At 40.6% G+C, this 20,458-nt stretch overlaps 1 protein-coding gene across 1 annotated transcript in view; it reads left to right on the top strand.

Moving 5' to 3' along the window:
- The window catches only part of adgrb3 (adhesion G protein-coupled receptor B3), an 870,525-nt gene that overhangs the window by 593,220 nt on the left and 256,847 nt on the right, over positions 1-20,458 (top strand). The window contains exon 17 of the mRNA XM_060821286.1: positions 1,767-1,893. Within this exon, the coding sequence (XP_060677269.1) occupies positions 1,767-1,893 (127 nt within the window). The remainder of the gene's footprint in view (positions 1-1,766; positions 1,894-20,458) is intronic.

Raw genomic sequence — 20,458 nt, 5'->3', positions numbered from 1 at the left:
GTTGGCTTCTCTGGGTTTGTCACATTGCTAGATGTCAGCTTACTTGACAACATTTGGTCAATATTTCATAAGAACTGGAGAAAGCATAAACACAACAGTGAAGATTATGAATGAACAAAGGTAAGGTCAGCGATAGGAAGTCATGGGAACAGATTTTATCTAAGTAACGATTATAGTCATGGAGGGAGTGAAATGAAGAATCACTAGATTGATTCCTGGAATGGTTGGAATTATATATGAATATGAGAGACTCTTCAAATAAGGCTATATTTACTAGAGTTTAGTAGAGTGAGGAGGAACTTGCCATAGAAACATTTTGAATTCTAATAGGACTAGACAAGGTAAATGCAGCAAGGGTGTTCCTGATAACCAGGGAGCCCAGAGCAAGGGGTCACAATCTAAGTATACAGGGCAGGCCATTTAGGGCTGATACAAAAAGAAATTTCTTCACCCAGAAAGTGATGAGTCCGTAGAATTCTCTGCCATAGAACACAGTTTAGGTGAAATCATTGAATTTTTCAAGAAGGAATGAGATGTTGTACATTGGGCTAAAGCAATCAAAGAGTATGGAGAGAAAGGAGGAGCAGGGGACTGAGTTGGCTGATTGGCTGAGCTTATCTTGAATGGTGAACCAGACTTTAAAGGCTGACTGGCCTACTCTTGTTCCTATTTTCTATGTTTTGATTAAATGACAAGAAGGTTGTTGGTGCAAGGCTGAAGAGTGGCAATTGGGCAAATAAACATGACTGCAATGTTGGTTAATTTGGATGGACAGCCCAAATTACTGTAATTGTAAAGCTCAAGGGTGAATATAATCTGATTGCAGATACTGTTAACATTAAAAAACTCTCGTTTCCTTAGTATTTTCACACCTCTTATCCTAACTAGCTTCTATTTGGGAGTTAGAATTCCGTGTCATTTCCCCCTCCCTCCCCGCAAAACATTGGCAAACAGTTCAGCACTGGTTCGAGAGAAAGGATTACAATCTGGTCATCTATTTCTATTATTATTATGCAATTGGCTTCAGTCTTACTGTATGGAATGCACTTGGAATATCAAATATATAATTTCTTTCCAATCTGCTGGTTTACTGCTGCTGTGTGTGGCTTGCACCATTTGTGAGTCCTGGTCGAGGGAGGGTGCGGATGGACTGACCGGCTGAAACGAGCCAGAGCTTTGTAGGATCGGGTGCGGGTGACTAGCCAGCCAAGCACCTGAATCCTCTTTATATATAAAGCGACACTCGGCCTCCATCTCTTTCTGTGACCCCTCCACACTGCCTGAAGATGCACCTAGCCGGTTTGTGTGTGGTTTAGAGAGAAAAAAAAATCCTCCCCCTCCCCTGGTCCCCTCTAGCCTCGCTGTTTGTAGTAGACATGCAGTAAAAGATTGTTCGCACACCCCTTTTTTTCTCTCTCTTACAAGGAGCCGTTTCCACGGTGCACACACTCCCTGAGGGAAAGCGTGAGGGGCTCCACATAGTGAGATCCCCCTCCAGGCTGGATATTGTAGCAGCAGAGAACTCGGTTAGCAGGACAGCACGCCAGCGTTAGCAACTCAGCAGCACAGGGATTGCATTGTAAACAGCTGATGGATTAATGTCTTTGGCTTGTTTGTATCTTGGTGAGGGATGTCCGTTTTAGGGTGTGGGGAAATTGTTTGTGTGTGTGTGTGTACGCTGCCTATAGCTGTCTCGCCCTCCCCTTCACTTCTGTCTCCTTATGTATATACCTGCCCGTCAAATGTAATGTAATTCCTTCTTCCAGGAACGAGTCTACCGGCGCCTGGTCCACTCTGGGATGTAAGACTGTACTTACCGATGCATCCCACACCAAATGCCTGTGTGATCGCCTATCTACATTCGCCATTTTGGCTCATCAACCCACAGAAATAGTAAGTAACTGGGGTAGTGTAAGTGGGGGCGGGGGGATCATTATTAATAAATCCCATTCTATTTGAAACGGTGGCCGATATTACGATTTTTTTTTCAGCCTACCCACCCCCGAAAGCGACAGCGAGAATACGTCCTGCTGCATCCTGTTGGCATGTGGGTTTTAATAAATAATTGAGTGTTCTGTTCTGCCAAGCAATAATAATAATCTGGGGATAAGGGAGAGAAACTCGGCAACACTTTATGACAATAAAACTCAACGGGGATAATCTGTTCTGGTTTCCCCAATTAGACTTTTTTAAGATAAAGATGTGCTGTTTATAATAGAAACATTTATTGCTATTGGGGAGGTTTTTTTAAAAGAATCGCCTTGAGATCAAACTGCGAAATTGCAAATGCTTTTGTAAAGCAAATGAGGAAATTCCGCCACATTGTAATGGAGACATTGTGAAAAGAGTTGCATGACTCTGTGTTGAGATACGGTTACTTCAGAGGTTATTTTTTCTGTTTGAAACCCTGCCACCTTCCAGTAAATTGCTAATGCACGCCCTGTTAGAGAAAGGAGGAGAATTAGCCCGTTTTATGCGACCGGGAATGAAGAGACAGTGAGACATTGACCCTGATTCATCTCCCCCGAAAAAGGCAAGGACACGAGTTTCCAAAATGAAGCAGAGCAGGGAGTGGAATGTGGAGGGAGCCAAGAGGGGTGCATTTGATCACCGTACCTTCCCTTACCTCGATCAGCTGGGTAAAGTGTACTAAGGGTAAAGGTCCCACCACATGATGTGACCGTGATTTGTCCGCCAGACATTATTATTACTCAGTTTACTTTCAGATTAGCAAAAGGTGGACCATCCCAAAGGAGGCTGTTTGCACACTGAATTTGGCACATGTAGTGGTCATGATGCCTTGGAATTACTGTAACATATTGATGGTTTTGTACTGGTGTCAATACTGGCATTTTTAAGCTTCTGTAAGTGATTGGGGTGTAGGTTATGCAGCTGTTCACTTTCTAAAAACTCTCAAAAATGGACTGTCTTACTTTTCTCTTGGTCGTTATAAATAAACCTCTGCCAGTGACTGGGCCTCACCTAGAGTCCAGGAATGGCCCTGGTCTACTCCATACAATGAGGGACTGTCATGCCAATATATTTTGATAATGGAAGCCAGTTTGTATGTGGGAAAGTGAGATGGTGCACATGATTGATTGATTTGTGGTGAGACCAATTGGGACTGTTTTAGGATCAGTTGAAGCAACTGACTCTTTAATTTGGTTCAGTTTGCTTCAATATTCCTTTAGAATGCACTAAAATTTAAACGTTTAAATTAAAATTATAGTATTGAAATTAAAATGCAGTTTTGGATGTTGATACAACTTTAGTTGATGCCTGTTGTTGGAATGCAGGAGCTCTTTCTGAGAATTTAAAGTAGATTTTAAAAGTGAAGGGATTCAATTTTCATCCGATCCTCTTTCCCCAATATCAACCTTGCTTTAATGAATCCTATTTGTTGGATAGTTGGCAATGTTCCATTTTATATACTTATTGTACCTTACTGGGAATCCCACTTGGAGCTCAGTATTGGGTGCCTATTTATAAAATTGATGGGGATTGGTATTGGCACTTGTCATTTGTTGCTCCACCCTCTCCATTGACCCGCAAGCAATTGCCTTCACTTCACAATTTCTTCCATGTCACTAGTATCTCCCTTTCTGAGCCACTGTATAGACCGCCTTCCCTTTTCAATAATATCTCTTCGCTTCCACTAAAAGCTGGAAAATATGAAACTTACCATTGATTTTCTGTGTTGAAAAGTGTGGTGCTGGAAAAGCACAGCAGGTCAGGCAGCATCTGAGGAGTAGGCGAATTGACGTTTCGGGCATAAGCCCTTCATCAGGAATGAAAGGCTTATGCCAAAATGTCAATTCTCCTGTCCTCAGATGCTGCCTGACCTGCTGTGCTTTTTCAGTGCCACACTTTCGACTCTGATGTTGAGCATCTTCAATCCTCACTTTCTCCTGATCATTGATTTTCTGTACTCCATTTCATTTCAAAACTAAAGGTATGGAAGGTGTGCAAGCTTGTCACTGTATAGTAACTCTCCTGTCAGTTTGCATTACTTCAGTTACTGGCTAGTTTTTATGCGTTGATAGAATAAAATGTCAGAATTTCCTGTCATTCTTTCATGTTTGTATAGTATTCTTGTTAGACAATTTTTAAACAAGTGAAACAATCAGTGTAGATACCTATGTCAAGACTGTTATAATTAAATACTGGAAGATCTACTTTGTTTTTGCTTATCTCTTCCTGACTCTACAAGAAAAGTAGCCACCAACAATGCATTAAGATAGCATTTAGGCTCACCTGGTTAGAAATCTCAGTTTATGGCTATAGTCTTTTGACTATCATTCAGAATTTTCAGCACATGCTTCACACTGGGGAGTCATGTGATCCCTGAACCACATGAAATGCCCAAAGCCTGGCAAATCAGTTCATAATCCCAAACACCTCTGCTTTATTTGTTCTCATCTCTTATATTTGTGAGTTTATTGTTTGGGTTTTGTCTGTGTCAAGAGTTTGCAAAAACATGTCTGCAATAATGTTGCCTCCTTAGTGCTCAAAGCCTATTTTTGGAGTACTGTTACTTGTTGTCATGAGCAATGTGAAATGTAAAATTAATGGAAACATTCATCTAAATACGAAATGTTGTGAAATTATGTGCCACCTCAAGTCTAAAGATCAGATACTCTGAGGCAAGCACTGTGTCATAGGCACGGAGTGCTATGCTGTTGAAGGTGCTATCTTTCAGATGCAGTATTGACTTGTATTTGTATAATGATTTTTAAAAATGTATTACTCCCTTGGGACTCTTTGGAGTGTTATCAAATCAAAACTGACACCTAGCCACATAAGGGGATATTAGCGTGGTGGCCAAAAGATTGGCCCGAGAAGTAAATTCTTTTTTAAGGAGCATCTGAAAGAAGAGAGCAGATATATTTAGAGAGGGAAATTGGTCCCTAGGGCCCAGGCAAATGAAGCTATGCTGTTAATAGTGGAGTGATTAGCATTGGAGATGTGGACAAGGCCCAGATTTGGATAAATATTATTACTAAACTGAAGGAAGTTACAGAGATATAGGGGCAAGGTTTTGGAAAAATATATAAACCAGGATGAGAATCAAACCACGGTCTTTCTTGTCTATTGAAAGTAGTTGGGCACTGTTTTGCAAGTGCGCCTAATGTTCTTCCAGGGTCATGGCATGCAAACTGCCTGAAAAACTTCACAGTCAAAGACATGTTGATTGACAATGCTGTACGTGGAATCGGGTTCTGTTGAAAATTATTCTGCTGGCTACAAACAGTTGTAACTATGTTTTAACGTAAATTATATTGCTTGCAGTAATTTGAGACATTTTGAGGCTATGTAAAGTGGTTATGTAAGTACAAGTCTTCCTCTTATTGCTCCACAGTCAATGCTACATTGAACATCCATGATAAAAACTGTTTGTTATAATAAGTATTGTAGAAACTGGTTTCATTTTCTGCTTCCTTGACTATGTACATCCATTATTTATTCCCAAAAATAGAATTAAAATACTGTTTGAAAATGGTAACAGTATTGTTTCCACATGTTGTAAAGATCCAGGCCTTTTTCACTGGAACACCAGTACTAATGATTGCTATGCTTGGCAAGCCTTGTGTAACAATTAAATGTTCCTATTTGCATTCATCACCAAGAATCTAAGCTTTATGATTTTCACCCACTCATGTATGATATGTACACAGAGACGTACACTACGCCAAAGCTGATGAGAAACTTTCACTCCTACGCTCCTGCTCATCCTCTTACTCGCTATCATTTTTAAGTTTATATATTCAAGGAATTTGGGTGGTGTTGGCTGTGCCAGAATTTAATTGCCCATAGCTAATTGTCCTTGAGGAGGTGCTGGTGAGCTGCCTTCAATAACCACAAATGCTGTCCAATTAGTGTAGTTTCCTGACTTGGAAATATGTTATGGTTCCTTTGGTGTCACTTGGTCAAAATCCTGGAATTATGTCCCGATTGCAGTGATTCAAGGAGACAGCTCACCACCACATACTCAAGGGCAGCAAAGGGCAGGCAATAAATGCTGACCCAGCCAGTGATCCCCATATCTTGTAAACTGTGGTCCAGTAGTGGTTAGAAATGCAGGGCTACTGGGATAGGGAAGGGGTTTAGATCTGGGTGCAATTCTCTTCAGCGTGTCGATGTGGACCTGATGGGTAGAATGGCTTTCTATGCTGTGATATTGAGTGTTGGTGGTGGAGGGAGTGAATGTTTGCACGTGTGGTATAATCAAGCCAATGGCTAAGTTTCTTGAGTGTTGTTGGTGCTGCACACATCCAGGCAAATTGAATATTCCATCATGTTTTTGATTTTTGCCCTGTATATGGTGAATTACCTTTGGGAAGTCAAGAAATGAGAAATGTTTGTGAGATTCCTAGCCTCTCATCACAAATTTATGTGGCTAGTCCAGTCAATGCATGGTCAATGGTAGCCCCTAGGCTTTTGGTAGTGTAGAATTTAGTGACAGTAATGTCAAGGGGTGATGGTTAGGTTCTCTCGTCAGAAATGATGATTGTTGCATGGCAATTGTGAGGTGCAAAATGCTACTTGTCATCCCAAACATGGATATTTACCAGGTGTTGATTTATTTGAATATGGACCACTTCAGTATCTGAAGAGTCATGAATGGTGCTGAACATCGTGCTATCATTAGTGAATATTCCCACTTCTGATGATTGGGCTTAAGACACCACCTTGACTAACTTCTGCAGAGATGTACTTGGGCTGTCTAACTGCCACTGGCACAACATTTTCCTTTGTGCCAGCTTTGACTCTACCCAGTAAAGAGATATCCCCCTAATTTACATTGACTCCAGTTTTGTCAGAAGCTCTTGATGCCGTACTCAATCAAGAGTGGCCTTAATGTGGCAGTTGCACTCACCTCACATCTAGAGCATAATTTTGAATATAGGAATAGATTTAATTTGGGTGAGTTTTAACAGTATCAGCTTAGGTTAGTTGATGGTTTTTTTTGGAATCATAAAATTTCAAGTTTAAGCTTTTTCAGAAAGTTGAGCAGGTAATACAGACTGATACTTTAGTGCAAAAGTGAGTTGAATGCTTCATCTTTGAATCTTGTTTTTCTCTAAGATCTGGAACGCATGAGTTGGATGTTACATTTCCTATAATATTACTCAAAGAAGAAGTTGATATTTCAATGTCAAGGTCGCAAAGTTGGTTAGTCTTTGTGTATTATTTGTCAGATCTTACTGTCTGTAAAAATTCTTTACGATTGCCTACATGACAATAGTGATCACAATTTTTCAATTGGTAGGCAATTCCTTATGGCTGTGATACTATTCATGTATTATTGAACGCAGAAACAATACCATAAGACAACAGAGAAAAAACAATTTTGGTGGTACTGACATTTAACTGTCCAAATTAATAAGACTAACATGGAAATATGACACCATTCTTTTAGTGTCACTGGGTCAGAATCCAGAAACTCCCTCTTTAAGAGCATTGTGTGTATGTACACCACGTTGGGCAGCAGCAGTTGAAGAAAGCAGCTGACCACCACCTTTTCAAGGGCAAGTAGGGATGGTAATAAATGCTGGTCCAGCCAGCTATGTTCACATCCCAAAATCATCTAAGGAAGTGAGTTAACTTTCATTTTATGGATATATTAGCCTTATTTATTGGATTATTAAATCTCAGAACTTCCTTTGTGCCAAGTATGACTCTAAGCAATGTAGAGGTTTCCTCCTGATTCCCACTGAGTTTAGTTTTCTATCCTCCTTGGTACTTCACTCAATGAAATGCAGACTTGATGTCAGGAGAAGTCACTTTGTACTTATGTCTGAATTCAGCTCTTTTGTGCATGTTTGGGCCAAGGTTGTAATGAGGACTGCGCCTAAATGACATATCACAAGACCCTTTCCATGAGGATGGCTACTGAATGGATGTGAAGAGTGAATATGTAGATCAATAAGTACTTTAAGGCATAGACATAGCTGTCTTGGGCAACATCTGTAGCCGATTCCTAATTGCCCTAAATGAAAGACTTGGTCAGTTCACAGAAGCATAGGTGCAGAAGTAGGCCATGAGCCCTTCAGGCCTGTTCAGCTATTCAATATGGTCATGGCTTGTCATCCAATTCAGTATCCTATTCCCACTTTCGTTCCTTTTATCTATAGAACGATATCAACCTCCTAGGAAACATTAAATATTTTGGCCTCAAGTGCTTCCTGTGACAGAGAATTCCACAGGATCACCAATCTGAGTGCAGAAGTTTCTTCTTATCTCAGCGCTAACTAACCTACTCTGTATGCTTAGATGTGACTCCTGATTCTGGATTCCTCAATCATAACGAGCATCCTTTCTGCATTTACCCTGTCTAATCCTGCTAGAATTTTATAGGTTTCTATGAGCGCCTTCCTTTATTCTTCTAAACTCTAGTGAATATAGCTCAACTGATCCTGTTTATCTTGATATATCAGTCCTACCATTTCAAGAATCAGTCTGGTAAAATTTTGTTGCCCTTGCTTCATAGCCAGAACATCCTTCCTCAGAAAAGGAGACCAAGATGTTAATACTTCAGGGTAGGTCTCACAGTTGCAGCAAGATATCCCTGCTCTTGTATCTGAATCCTTTCACTATGAAAGCCAAACATCATTTGCGTTCTGCAGTGCCTGCTACATTTACATGCTTACTTTCAGTGACTAGTATATAAGGACGCCCAAGCCTTGTTGTAACTCCTCTTTTCCCAATTTGCATCCATTCAGAGAATAATCTGCCTTCCTATTTTTGCCAAAAAATATAATCTCACATTTATCAGCATCGTATGTTATCTGCTGTATATTTTCCTATTCACTCAACTTGTCCAATCTCAGTGAAGTATCTCTGCATCCTTCTCACAGCTATACTCACACCCAGCTTTGTATCACCTCAAACTTGAAGGTATTACATTTAGTTCCTTGATCGAAATAATTAATTTATATTGTGAATATCTGGTCTGATCTCTGTGATATCCCACAAGTTATTGTCTGCCACTTGCAAATTGATCCATTTATTCTACTCTTTGCTTCCTGACTGCCAATCAGTTCTCTGTCCAATGTCTGAGGGCAGGTACAAGTAAATTTCATTGCTTTAGTCTTGGGTCACATGTAGGCCAGGCCAGGTGAGGGTGGCAGATGTTCCTTCCCTGAAGGACATTAGTGAGCCAGATGAGTTTTTAAATTGTGCTGATAGTAAATGTGACCATGAAACTAAGACAAGCTTTCATTTCCAGATTTATTAATTGAATGTAAATCCCGTTGGTTGCCATGATCAGACTTCAGCCTGTGTACCTTGAGCATGATTAATTTTTTAAAAATCGCGAGAGAAATTCAGCAGGTGTAGCAGCATCTGTGGAGGGAGAAGCAGGCTTAATGATTTGAGTTCATTGTAATTCCCAGGAAGTTCTGGCATTTCCAAAGTAATGGATGTTTTGGATTTAGGATACCTCTTCTTCAGAACAGCTAAAATATCTAATGAATTACATTGGACTCAATATCTTTCCAACTCTCTCTCCACAGATGCTGTCAGGCCTGCTGAGTTTCTCCAACTCTTTCTGACTTTATCTCTGATCTCCAGAATCCACAATACTTTGCATTTACCTAGAATATTATTCTGGGTATCTGGGCTGCTGTTTGGCCAGGGATCTCATCACTGTGCTACCTGAACTGTGCTCCATGTAAATTTAAAACAATCCCTTGTCATCTTTGTGTGGTTGAAGTGTAATTGCACCAAGCTATTTTTTTCTGTTAACAGAATTGAAATGTCAAATGCAAAGTGCTTGAACTATTCTTATGCTCTTTCCTTTTAGTCTTAAGCACAATTGATACAGGGTAAAACTGTCTTTGACATTCTGAGGTCCATTAGGCATCATTTAATTAACTGGACGCTCACTTCCCCACCAATCCTGGGGTATATTGGAGTTGCGAAGACAAGTGTTCTGTTAAAAACTCCTTTTATAATTCTTGAGTTCTTGGCACCATTTGCTAATACAGTTTAATCAGGTACTTGGGATTTTGCTTGGAGCAATAACCTACAGCTCACATCACAGATGGAGAGGAGACCTTTAAAATTTGAATGTTGTTCTGCTGATGATTAACTTATCGCTGGAAGTGTAGATGGTTAGACTCTCTGACATGGTATAGTCTTGAAAGCTTACATTCTCAATTATAGATCTCGTCACTTCCATTATGAAGTTGAACTCTTGAATGTCTCATTTGGTTGGGTTTGAAATGATCACTTCCCACTGCTCTATGTGAAGCAGTGCAATCATACCCATTATCCATCAAGTTGGCTGAATGTGTGTCTTGAGGGCAAATGTTTGTTATCCATGTGTGTAACATGAGTCAGGGATCTTTACGTTTGCCACATATCCCTCAGGAGAAAGTGACCTATCAGATCTGGTTTCTACACTGGATGATAGGATGTTGTTGGGCACTGTTCTAGAGGATACATGGCTTTAGTGGGCTGGCTGAGGATTGCAGTTTGGACCACTCCCAGACAAGGTACTGCCAGGTGCCAAGGCAGGTTAATCAATAGGCCATCTTTGGTTTTCTGGCACTTGGTTTCTTTATTGTTTCCTTACTTTTTAAGTCCTCCAGCCTTCTCACATACCACGTTACCTCCTCTCAAAAGCCCATGCTACCTTCGTGCACCCATACCAATTCATATAAATGTATGCAATCCACTCACTCCTTGACCCCTTATTGTGTCTGTGCTAATGCAGTATGCATCTATGCCAATGTCCATTGTTCCTTGTATCTTCATGTCAACTTAGTGCCAACCCAACTACCATCTTTTGTGGTTCTATTCTAAATGCCAACTCACCCAATATCTACCATGAAGGACATCAGAATCCATATTGCGATTAAATAAAGAACTAAGGGTAAACATCTGTCTGCTTAATTTTTAAAGTCTACAGTTAAAACAAATCATGAACGTGGATTCACATCTTTTTAAATTCCCTCAAGTGTTTAATCCCATTTTTAAACCAAAGACTTGTGTTCAAAATATCACACTAGAGACTTTAGTAACTTTTTTAGCTGCAATGAGAAGGTGAATTTATAGACTACTGTTAGAATAGTTATAGTAATATGAAAAAAACAACTTCTATAATTGTGGAAGCAGATTATTTTTTCAACTCTCAGTGTTGCAGACAGTCTGTGTAATTGCTTGTTTAAACCACTGGGGATTTAAATAACTTGACCGTATTTTTTGAAACCTCTCACTGAATCAGACAACTTTTAAATTTTAAAGGGCTGATGATTTATTACAGTGAAATTTGCATTCATTTCAATACAATGCTGAGTTTAAATATCCCTACTGTTTGGGTTTCACTCATCCACAAATCACACTGTCCCTTTTTTCTCTTACTAGTGAAATTGGGATCTGACAGAAATGGAAGTGGGACATCTGAATCTGTGTCCCACCAATCATTTGTACTGATGTGCAGAGACTCCAAAAAATCTGGTATCAAAGGGCTGCTGGTTTCTTGATTTATTTCAGAGTTGATTTCTAACATTTCAATTTCAGTATTTTGCAATCTCAGATTCAAGAGAGTCTTGCAGTTATTGGTTTTCTTGCTCTCAGCATATCCAAAGTGCTTCATGGCCAATTTAGTACTTTTTGAGGTGGTGAAATGTCGGAAATATGACAGTTGCTGAGCGCACAATAGAAGTTGTGGTGATTTGTTTTTGATATGCTGATTTGAGAGAGGAATGTTGGGTAGAATAGGTTTGATAAATATTGATCATGGCCTGGGAGATAATTTTCTGTCCTTCTGCCATGCAGTAACTTGCACCATCTTCTCCATTCACTTAACAGAGCAGCTGGGCCTCCGTTTAAGTCTCTTTTAAAAGATGGTATCTCTGACAATACAACATTGTCTCTTAACTTTCTGCTGAAAGCCTCTGAAGTACAACTTTGAAGTTTCAATCTTCTCTTGGAAGTTGAGGATGATATGAACTGAACCATAGCTTGAATTGTCGCATGATTGGGAGAGTTAGAAGTTGAGTTAACTTTGAGGCAGCAAACTTGCTTATCGGAATTATTGCTTATTGTTTGCAGATATTTCTTTGGAAACCTTCTTTGAAGTTGACTAAGTGGTGTAGAAAGGTATAAAGCTATAGGTGAAGTCCAAAGACAATTTTGAACTATGTGTATGTGATTGCAGAGGGAAATAAAAGTAGGGACTGGCTATAAACTCCTGCCAGATAACTGGAGAGTTGTAAGTGCTGCATCCTTTTCCAAACAAAGCATGAGGATAAGTCCAGCGAAAACACTTTACTCAATTAAACCCCAGCGACAGGAGAGCTTTTAGAAACTATGACTGGGTCATGGTTTACTGTCATGAGGGCATGTGTGCATTGGCTAAGGAAAGCCAGGAAAGATTTGTTTAAGGTAACTTCTGCTTAAGCAATGTGATTGAATTTTTAATGAGGTAACAGGGATATTTGACGAGGGTGACTCAATAGACTTTGTTAAAAATCACACAAGACCAGGTTATAGTCCAACAGGTTTATTTGGAAGCACTAGCTTTCGGAGCGCTGCTCCTTCATCAGGTGGTTGTCATCTGATGAAGGAGCAGCGCTCTGAAAGCTAGTGCTTCCAACTAAACCTGTTGGACTATAACCTGGTGTTGTGATTTTTAACTTGTAAGTTGAACAACCCAGCCCAACACCGGCACCTCCAAATCATGACATTGGGTGTTTCAACTTCCAAAAGCCAAATGATTAAAATCCGACTTGTCAACAAAGTTGATCCCCTTGAAATAAAAGGAACAGTGGGAGCATAGACATGCAATTGGTTTAGTAAAAGGAAACCAGGAGTCACAATGAGTGGTTTGTTTTCAAACTGGAGGAAGGTTCCTCCGGAATCAAGAATAGGATTGTGCCTTTGTTAACAATGTATTAATGATCTAGGCTTGGATGCATAGGGACTCATTGAAAATTTGCAAATGATACAAAACTTGGAAATATTGCAAATTATGAGGAAGATAGTGTTAGATTTCAAGAGCGTGTAGGTAGCTTGTGAATGGGCTGATACCTGATAGAAAAATTCTAATGCAGAGAAGTGTGAAAGGACAATATATAATCATAATTCTATTTCTGAAGGAGATGCAGGAACCTGGCTACACATGTACAAAACTCACTGAAGACGTATCTACAAGTTGAGAAACTCAGTAAAAGGCATTAATGGTTCTGGATTTTATAAGTAGAAGCATAGAATAAAAAGTTTGAGTTATGATGAAACTGTTTTCACCTTGACTGATGTACTGTGTCCAACTCTTGGCACTGCATTTAGGATGTAAAAGTAGGGAGGACACAGAAAGATTTGAGAATACTCCCAGCAATGTGAGGTTGTGTACTTTGGTGGTTAAAAATAGGAAGGCAGATTATTATCTGAATTGTGGCAGCTTAGAAAAAAGTGGGGTGCAATGTGAACTTGGTGTCATGGTGGAATAATCACTGTAGGTTGGCATGCAGGTGCAGCTGGTGGTAAGGAAAGCTAATAGCATGTTGGCCTTCATAGCAAGAAGGTTTAGATATGAGTAGGGATGTCTTGCTGCAGTTATATAGGGACTTAGTGAGGCCACACCTTGAGTATTGTATGTAGTGTCAGATTCCAAGTCTGAGGAAGTACAGCCTTGCTATTAAGGGAAATACCAAATAATAGCCAAAAGAATTGTGAACGCTGTAAATGAAAAAAACAAAAACAGAAGTTGTTGGAAAAGCTCAGCAGATCTGGCAGCAAATAAGTCAATGTTTCAGGTCCAGTGACCCTTCCCCAGAGAAGTCCATTCTGAGGAAGGGTCACCGGATTCGAAACTTTAACCCTGATTTTTCTTCACAGATGCTGCTGAGCTTTTCCAGCAACTTCTGTTTTTGTTGCTATTGAGGGAACCCATCGAAGGTTCACCTCACCAGTTCCCAGAATGGTAAGACTGACGCATGAAAAAAAACTGGATCGATTGGGTTTGTACTCACTGGAATTTAGAAGAATGATTGGGGGAATCTTGTAAAAGTCCTGATGGGACTGAACAGGCTAGATGTGGGAAGAATGTTTCCAATGTTGGGAAGTGCAGAATTAAGGACCACAGTCGAAGAACAAGGGGAGAGCCATTCAGGACTGAGATGAGGAAGAATTTCTTCACTCAGAGTTGTGAACCTGTGGAATTCTCTACCACAGAATGCTGTTGGGGCCAGTTTGCTTATATTCAAGAGGGAGCTGGATGTGGCCTTTATGGCTAAAAGGATCGAGGGTTTTAAAGAGAAGCAGGAATGGGATACTGAGTTTGCATGATTAGTCATGGTCATATTGAATGGTGGTGCAGGCTTGAAGGGCCAATTGGCCTGTTCCTACACCTATTTTCTATGTTCCTAATGAAGAACATCAGTTATGTGGGTAAATTAGAAAAGCTGAATTTTTTTTTGGACAAGAGAAGGCTGAGAGGAGATTTGTTACAGGTTCTCAAAATTATGAGCAGCCTTGAGAAAATAAATGGAAAGAAGCTGGTTCTCATTGGTGCAAAGTTGAGAGCTAGAGGACATGAACTTATGGTGATTGACAAAATAGCTCCTTGTGTAGTGAGTGGCTGGGATCTGGAAAGCATTGCCAGAGTGTGTGTAAGAAGCAGATTCAATTGTAAGTTTAAAATTAAGAAAAAAAACAGAGACTATGAAAAATGATCATGCAAACAAACACAGCAGGCCAAGTGTGTCATTCTGTGCTGTAATCTTTGACTGATTCTGCTTAGGTTTGAAGTAGTTAAGTAAATATGCTCTCGGGCTTCTCTTCTCATCTCAGAAAAGAGTCCCTGAAGACTCCAAAGTTTGCAAAAGTTGGCAAAATTCAAGGAATGTTCCAAAATATTTGTCAGGAAATAAGTACATTGTGAAACCTTTTAGAAATATTCCTGTATCTAACCTTGGTCTTCAACTGGAAAGGATATGCGAAAATGTTAGAGGAAATTGTTGATAGGAAAGCCCATCAGATAAATGAATAAAAAGAAAATGGAAAGAAATCCTGATAGGATTAATGTTCTAGGACTAGTTGAAGGTGCGTGAAAGGAGTTTTGTACAGATCATAAACTGACACAGGACATATGGGCTAAAAGATCTGGTACTGGATCAGATGTGCTCTTGGTAATAGTTGTTTAAGGACACTTTTTTTTATTGTTGGTGTATTTAATCCTTTTAATTGGAATATCAGCGCAGTTACAATTCATGTTATGTTTGTGCTGCTTATTGCTGCTTCTGCCTGGTGATGTGCTGCCATGGTGTACCATGCTCATCTGGATTGCCTCATGCATTCAGTGTCACTCATCTGCAACCTGTCTCTGGCATCCATCATCCAATTGCACCTTAAGTCCATCAATTTTTCTGTTGCTGTCTATTTGCCTCCAAAGAGATCTCTGTAGCTTTTCAGCTCTGTCAAATATTTGCAAGTTGACATATAGTTTGGAAATAGGATTTTAAGCATACATCATAGCATCCATATTTAAAAGGACACTTTTCTACAGAAGATCTTGTCAGGTTTCTACGGTATATAAAGTGGATTTAAGACCATAAGACATGAGCAGAAGTAAGCCATTTGACCATCAAGTCTGCTTTGTCATTCAATGAAATCATGGCTGATCTGATATACCTGAAATCAATTTTCTTGCCTTTTTCCATAGCCCTTGCTTCCCTTACTGATTTACAAAAATGTCTATCTCTGCCTTGAAAAGAACAGCCCACATAGTCACCCAATAATTCAGGCTCAATAGATTAGATTAGATTACTTAGTGTGGAAACAGGCCCTTCGGCCCAACAAGTCCACACCGACCCGCCGAAGCGCAACCCACCCATACCCCTACATTTACCCCTTACCTAACACTACGGGCAATTTAGCATGGCCAATTCACCTGACCCGCACATCTTTGGACTATGGGAGGAAACCAGAGCACCCGGAGGAAACCCACGCAGACACGGGGAGAACGTGCAAACTCCACACAGTCAGTCGCCTGAGTCGGGAATTGAACCCGGGTCTCAGGCGCTGTGAGGCAGCAGTGCTAACCACTGTGCCACCGTGCCGCCCACCATAGCCTCTACGGTAAGGAATTGCATAGATTCACTATCCACTGAGAGAAGAAATTCCTCCATATCTGTTTTTAACCTGTGAGCCATTATTTAGAGATGGTAATCCTGGACTGTCCCACAGGGGAAACAACCTTTCCCTATCAAGTCTCATAAGAATCTTGTACATTTCAATCAGGTTGATTTTCAATTCTTCTATATTCCAACAAGTACAGATTCGTCCTACTTGACCTGCCCTCACAAGAATCCCTTCATATCCAGAATCAGCCCAGTGAATCTTCTCTCGATTGCCTTCATGTCTATGGAATAAAAAAAGAACCAACAAATAATTTTTTAAAAGTCACCCTGATTTGAAAACAGTGCATTATGATCACTATTGAGGACCTAGTGGGAAAGATTTTAATTTTGCTCTGAACAGGTCAGGTATCCTTTATTGCATGTCTGAAAACCAAAAAGATCTAAAAAGCAGACCCAAACAGATCTATGGACAAGCTGAGATTGGATCCTTTGGAAAATGCCTTCACTTTCAAGTCCGTTCAGGCAAAGCAACGTTTTTTATCCCCAAAGGTCCCGAATGAACCTGAACAGAACTGACTGAATCTATATCCAAAAATGAAAATACCCTTTTGGCTGCAAAGCTGTTAGTCCTAAGGTGGTTGGATAAAGGATTCCTGACCTGTTGCTGTAAAGTGGGTGATTGAGAGTTGGCATCTATCTCAGTTGGCTTCAACAAAACTGAGAGTAAAAAGTGAGGTTTGCAGATGCTGGAGATCAGAGCTGAAAATGTGTTGCTGGTTAAAGCACAGCAGGTTAGGCAGCATCCAAGGAACAGGGAATTCGACGTTTCGGGCCAGAGCCGCAGGCTAAGATAAAAGGTCAACAAAACTGAGTTGGGAAATAAATCAGGAAGCTGACTAGTTATCACCATTTTCCACGATCCTACAAAAGCCGATCTCCCTCAGTGAGTCTTTCAACAGCAGTTTACATCACAGGTCAGGGATCATAACAGTGTCGCTTGCTCAAGTTATTTTTCCAGTGTTTAATAAATCTCCTCAAAGTTTGTGAGAAGATTTGTAGCTCAGGTGCTCGTTGTTGTGGTTTTGTTCGCCGAGCTGGGAGTTTTTGTTGCAAACGTTTCGTCCCCTTTCTAGGTGACATCTTCAGTGCTTGGGAGCCTCCTGTGAAGCGCTTCTGTGCTGATTCCTCCGGCATTTATACTGGTTTGAATCTGCCGCTTCCGGTTGTCAGTTGCTGTCCGCTGCAACAACTCCCAGTTCGGCGAACAAAACCACAACAAATCTCCTCACCATGTAAATGTTTTACTTTCTGAAAATTCTTCACTAAGCAATGGGTAAGAGGCAGGAGTTAATTTAAGAGGTTCAGGCAGTATCATGAGTATGAAGCTCAAACCCTTCAATCACATTATGCCATTGATATCATTCCCTACTGTCCATTGTTTCACACTGTCAGACTGTTTTTGGAAGCAATTGTAATAATCTCTCTTACTGTATATAGTTGAGGTCTAATATTTTTAGAGGATTACAAGTTCACAAAATGAACAAAGAGTTGACAGTGATACCCTACAACATATTAATTTCAGCAATAAACATATAGGATGACATGGTGGCACAGTGGTTAGCACTGCTGCCTCACAGTGCCAAGGACATAAGTTCAATTCCAGCCTTGGGTGGATGATTGTGCGGAGTTTGCATGTTCTCCCCATGTTTGTGTGGGTTTCTGTTGGGGGCTGCAGCTTCCTCCCAGAGTCCAACGATGTTCAGGTTAGGTCGGTTGTCCATGCTGAATTGCCTCGTAGTGTCACAGAAGTGTAGGCTAGGTAGATTTGCCATAATAAATGTGGGGTTATAGGGATGGATCTAGGTGTGATGTTGTTGGGTGGATTGGCTCTACCTCAGTACAGGGATTCTATGAAGGAAAAATCTTGGATCATTGCTTAAGATTTATCAGCGAAACTTGCAATTCACTACTGGAACATTTCATATTTAGTGAGTATGGAATCATAGAATCCCTGCATCGGGGAATGAGGCCAGTTGGCCCATCAAGTCCCATTGACCTTTTGAAGAGCAGTCCAGACCCTGACTGTATCCCTGTAACTCTGCACTTAGAATGTCCAATCTACCTAGCTGGCACATCTTTGGACTATGGGAGGAAACCAGAGTGCCTGGTGGAAATCCACACAGACACCGGGAGAACATGCAAGCTCCACACAGTCACCCAAGGCCATAATTGAACCCAGGTACCTGGTACTGTAAAGCAGCAGTGCTAACTATTGAGCCACCGTGCTGCTCATTGTATAGTATATTCATCCAACTGGGCGTTCCTAAACTTAAAACATAGCAGTATTTGTTTTTTGATTTTTGTTTTGTATCTGGTCTCTGAAACCATTTGATTCTGTTGTATTAAGTAGTTCAGAGGAACCATGATCTTTAGGTGCCAAGTATTGATGTCCCACAGCCAAGGTATAAGGAAACATTCTCTTCTATGTATGTTGATGAGGATTGTGGGTCTGAACACGTTCAAGGGGCAGAATGGCCACCACCTGTGAAAATTATTTTCTGCTTTTATGAATTCAATTTGAAACATATAAACATACAGTTAAAAGGATTTGTATGTAGCAATGCACACATTAATAGTACAGGATGCATTCCAGAAAATGGGTCTATATTGGTGAGACAGGCCGCTTACTTGCGGAACGCTTCAGAGAACACCTCCGGGCCGCCCGAACCAACCAACCCAATCACCCCGTGGCTCAACACTTTAACTCTCCCTCCCACTCCACCGAGGACATGCAGGTCCTTGGACTCCTCCACCGGCAGAACACAACTACACGACGGCTGGAGGAGGAGCGCCTCATCTTCCGCCTGGGAACCCTCCAACCACAAGGTATGAATTCAGATTTCTCCAGTTTCCTCATTTCCCCTCCCCCCACCTTGTCTCAGTCGGTTCCCTCAACTCAGCACCGCCCTCCTAACCTGCAATCCTCTTCCTGACCTCTCCGCCCCCACCCCACTCCGGCCTATCACCCTCACCTTGACCTCCTTCCACCTATCCCACCTCCATCGCCCCTCCCCCTAGTCCCTCCTCCCTACCTTTTATCTTAGCCTGCTTGGCTCTCTCTCTCTTATTCCTGATGAAGGGCTTATGCTCGAAACGTCGAATTCTCTATTCCTGAGATGCTGCCTGGCCTGCTGTGCTTTGACCAGCAACACATTTGCAGCTGTGATCTCCAGCATCTGCAGACCTCATTTTTTACTTAAAATATGTTCACTGTCAAACCTGTTTTCGAGCTGTTAAGGTATACTTGGGTGTTTCCCAATCTCATTAGAATGCATCTAAAGTATAATCAAAGTGTAAATCAGTGTCAGCAAAGAGGGCTTAAGAAAATACTGGCATCATTTTACTTTCACTCGCAAAGTTGAAGTTTCAACTCTATTAGCTATCACTTATGCACGTCAAATAGGGCATGTTTAAGAACCTGCAATGAAGAGGGCTGTTCATATTATGCCATAGAAGTACATTGAAGAAGGAGAAAATGCACGGCATGTCTTAGTAGGACATTTTATTTTTTAAAAATGCGATTAAGAGATCTATAATCTCCAATTGCTAAACATCTAGTTATAATGCCGTGAAAGTTTGAGTAGCCAATCTTGCTTATGTCTGGTTAAACACTGTCACATTTGTTTGACTTCATTTAGAAGGAAGAAACATCTGTGAACAGGTTAATTAGAAAAAGAAAAATGTATCTCTGTCAACAAGGGTTGTTGTAGCGCAATAGTAGTGTCCTTATCTGTGAACCAGGAGGCTCACTTTCATGTTCTATTGGGTCCAGAGGTGAGTAATAACATATTCTAAACTAAGACTGTATATGTCAACAGGGAGCTCTTATGGTGCAGTCGTGGTGTATTGATTTCTAGACCATAACAACATTTTTAGGGGGACAAAAAGAGATCTGACAACAGAAGGGCTTGTGGTGTCTGTGCCTCTGAGCAAAAAGATCTGAGTTTCATTACCCGATTCTCCACAAGTGTGGCATAACACGACGATTAAAATAATTTCACCTGTAACACTAGAGATTGAAAATAACAATCAGACTGAGCAGATTATAAACTGTATCTACAAAGGAAGGTGTCTTAGTTCTGTCTCACCACTGGCTTGAATCCACATTGACAGTTCTACACCAAAAATAGGTATTACGCTGTTTGATGGATCAGTTTTTGATGTGGGCATTGTTGGCTGGACCAAAACATATTGCCAATTCTCTAATTCCCCATAAGAATGGACATGGCCAGTTTTATGAATAGATTAAAAAAAGATCAAGATGTCTGTGTACTCTTGTCATTGTTGAAATTCAGGTGTGAATTTCAATG

Source organism: Hemiscyllium ocellatum, chromosome 3 (assembly GCF_020745735.1).
Source record: "Hemiscyllium ocellatum isolate sHemOce1 chromosome 3, sHemOce1.pat.X.cur, whole genome shotgun sequence".
Classification (NCBI taxonomy): Eukaryota; Metazoa; Chordata; class Chondrichthyes; order Orectolobiformes; family Hemiscylliidae; genus Hemiscyllium; species Hemiscyllium ocellatum.
The sequence above is the reverse complement of the archived record's forward strand: the minus strand, read 5'-3'. Positions and strand labels throughout refer to the sequence as shown.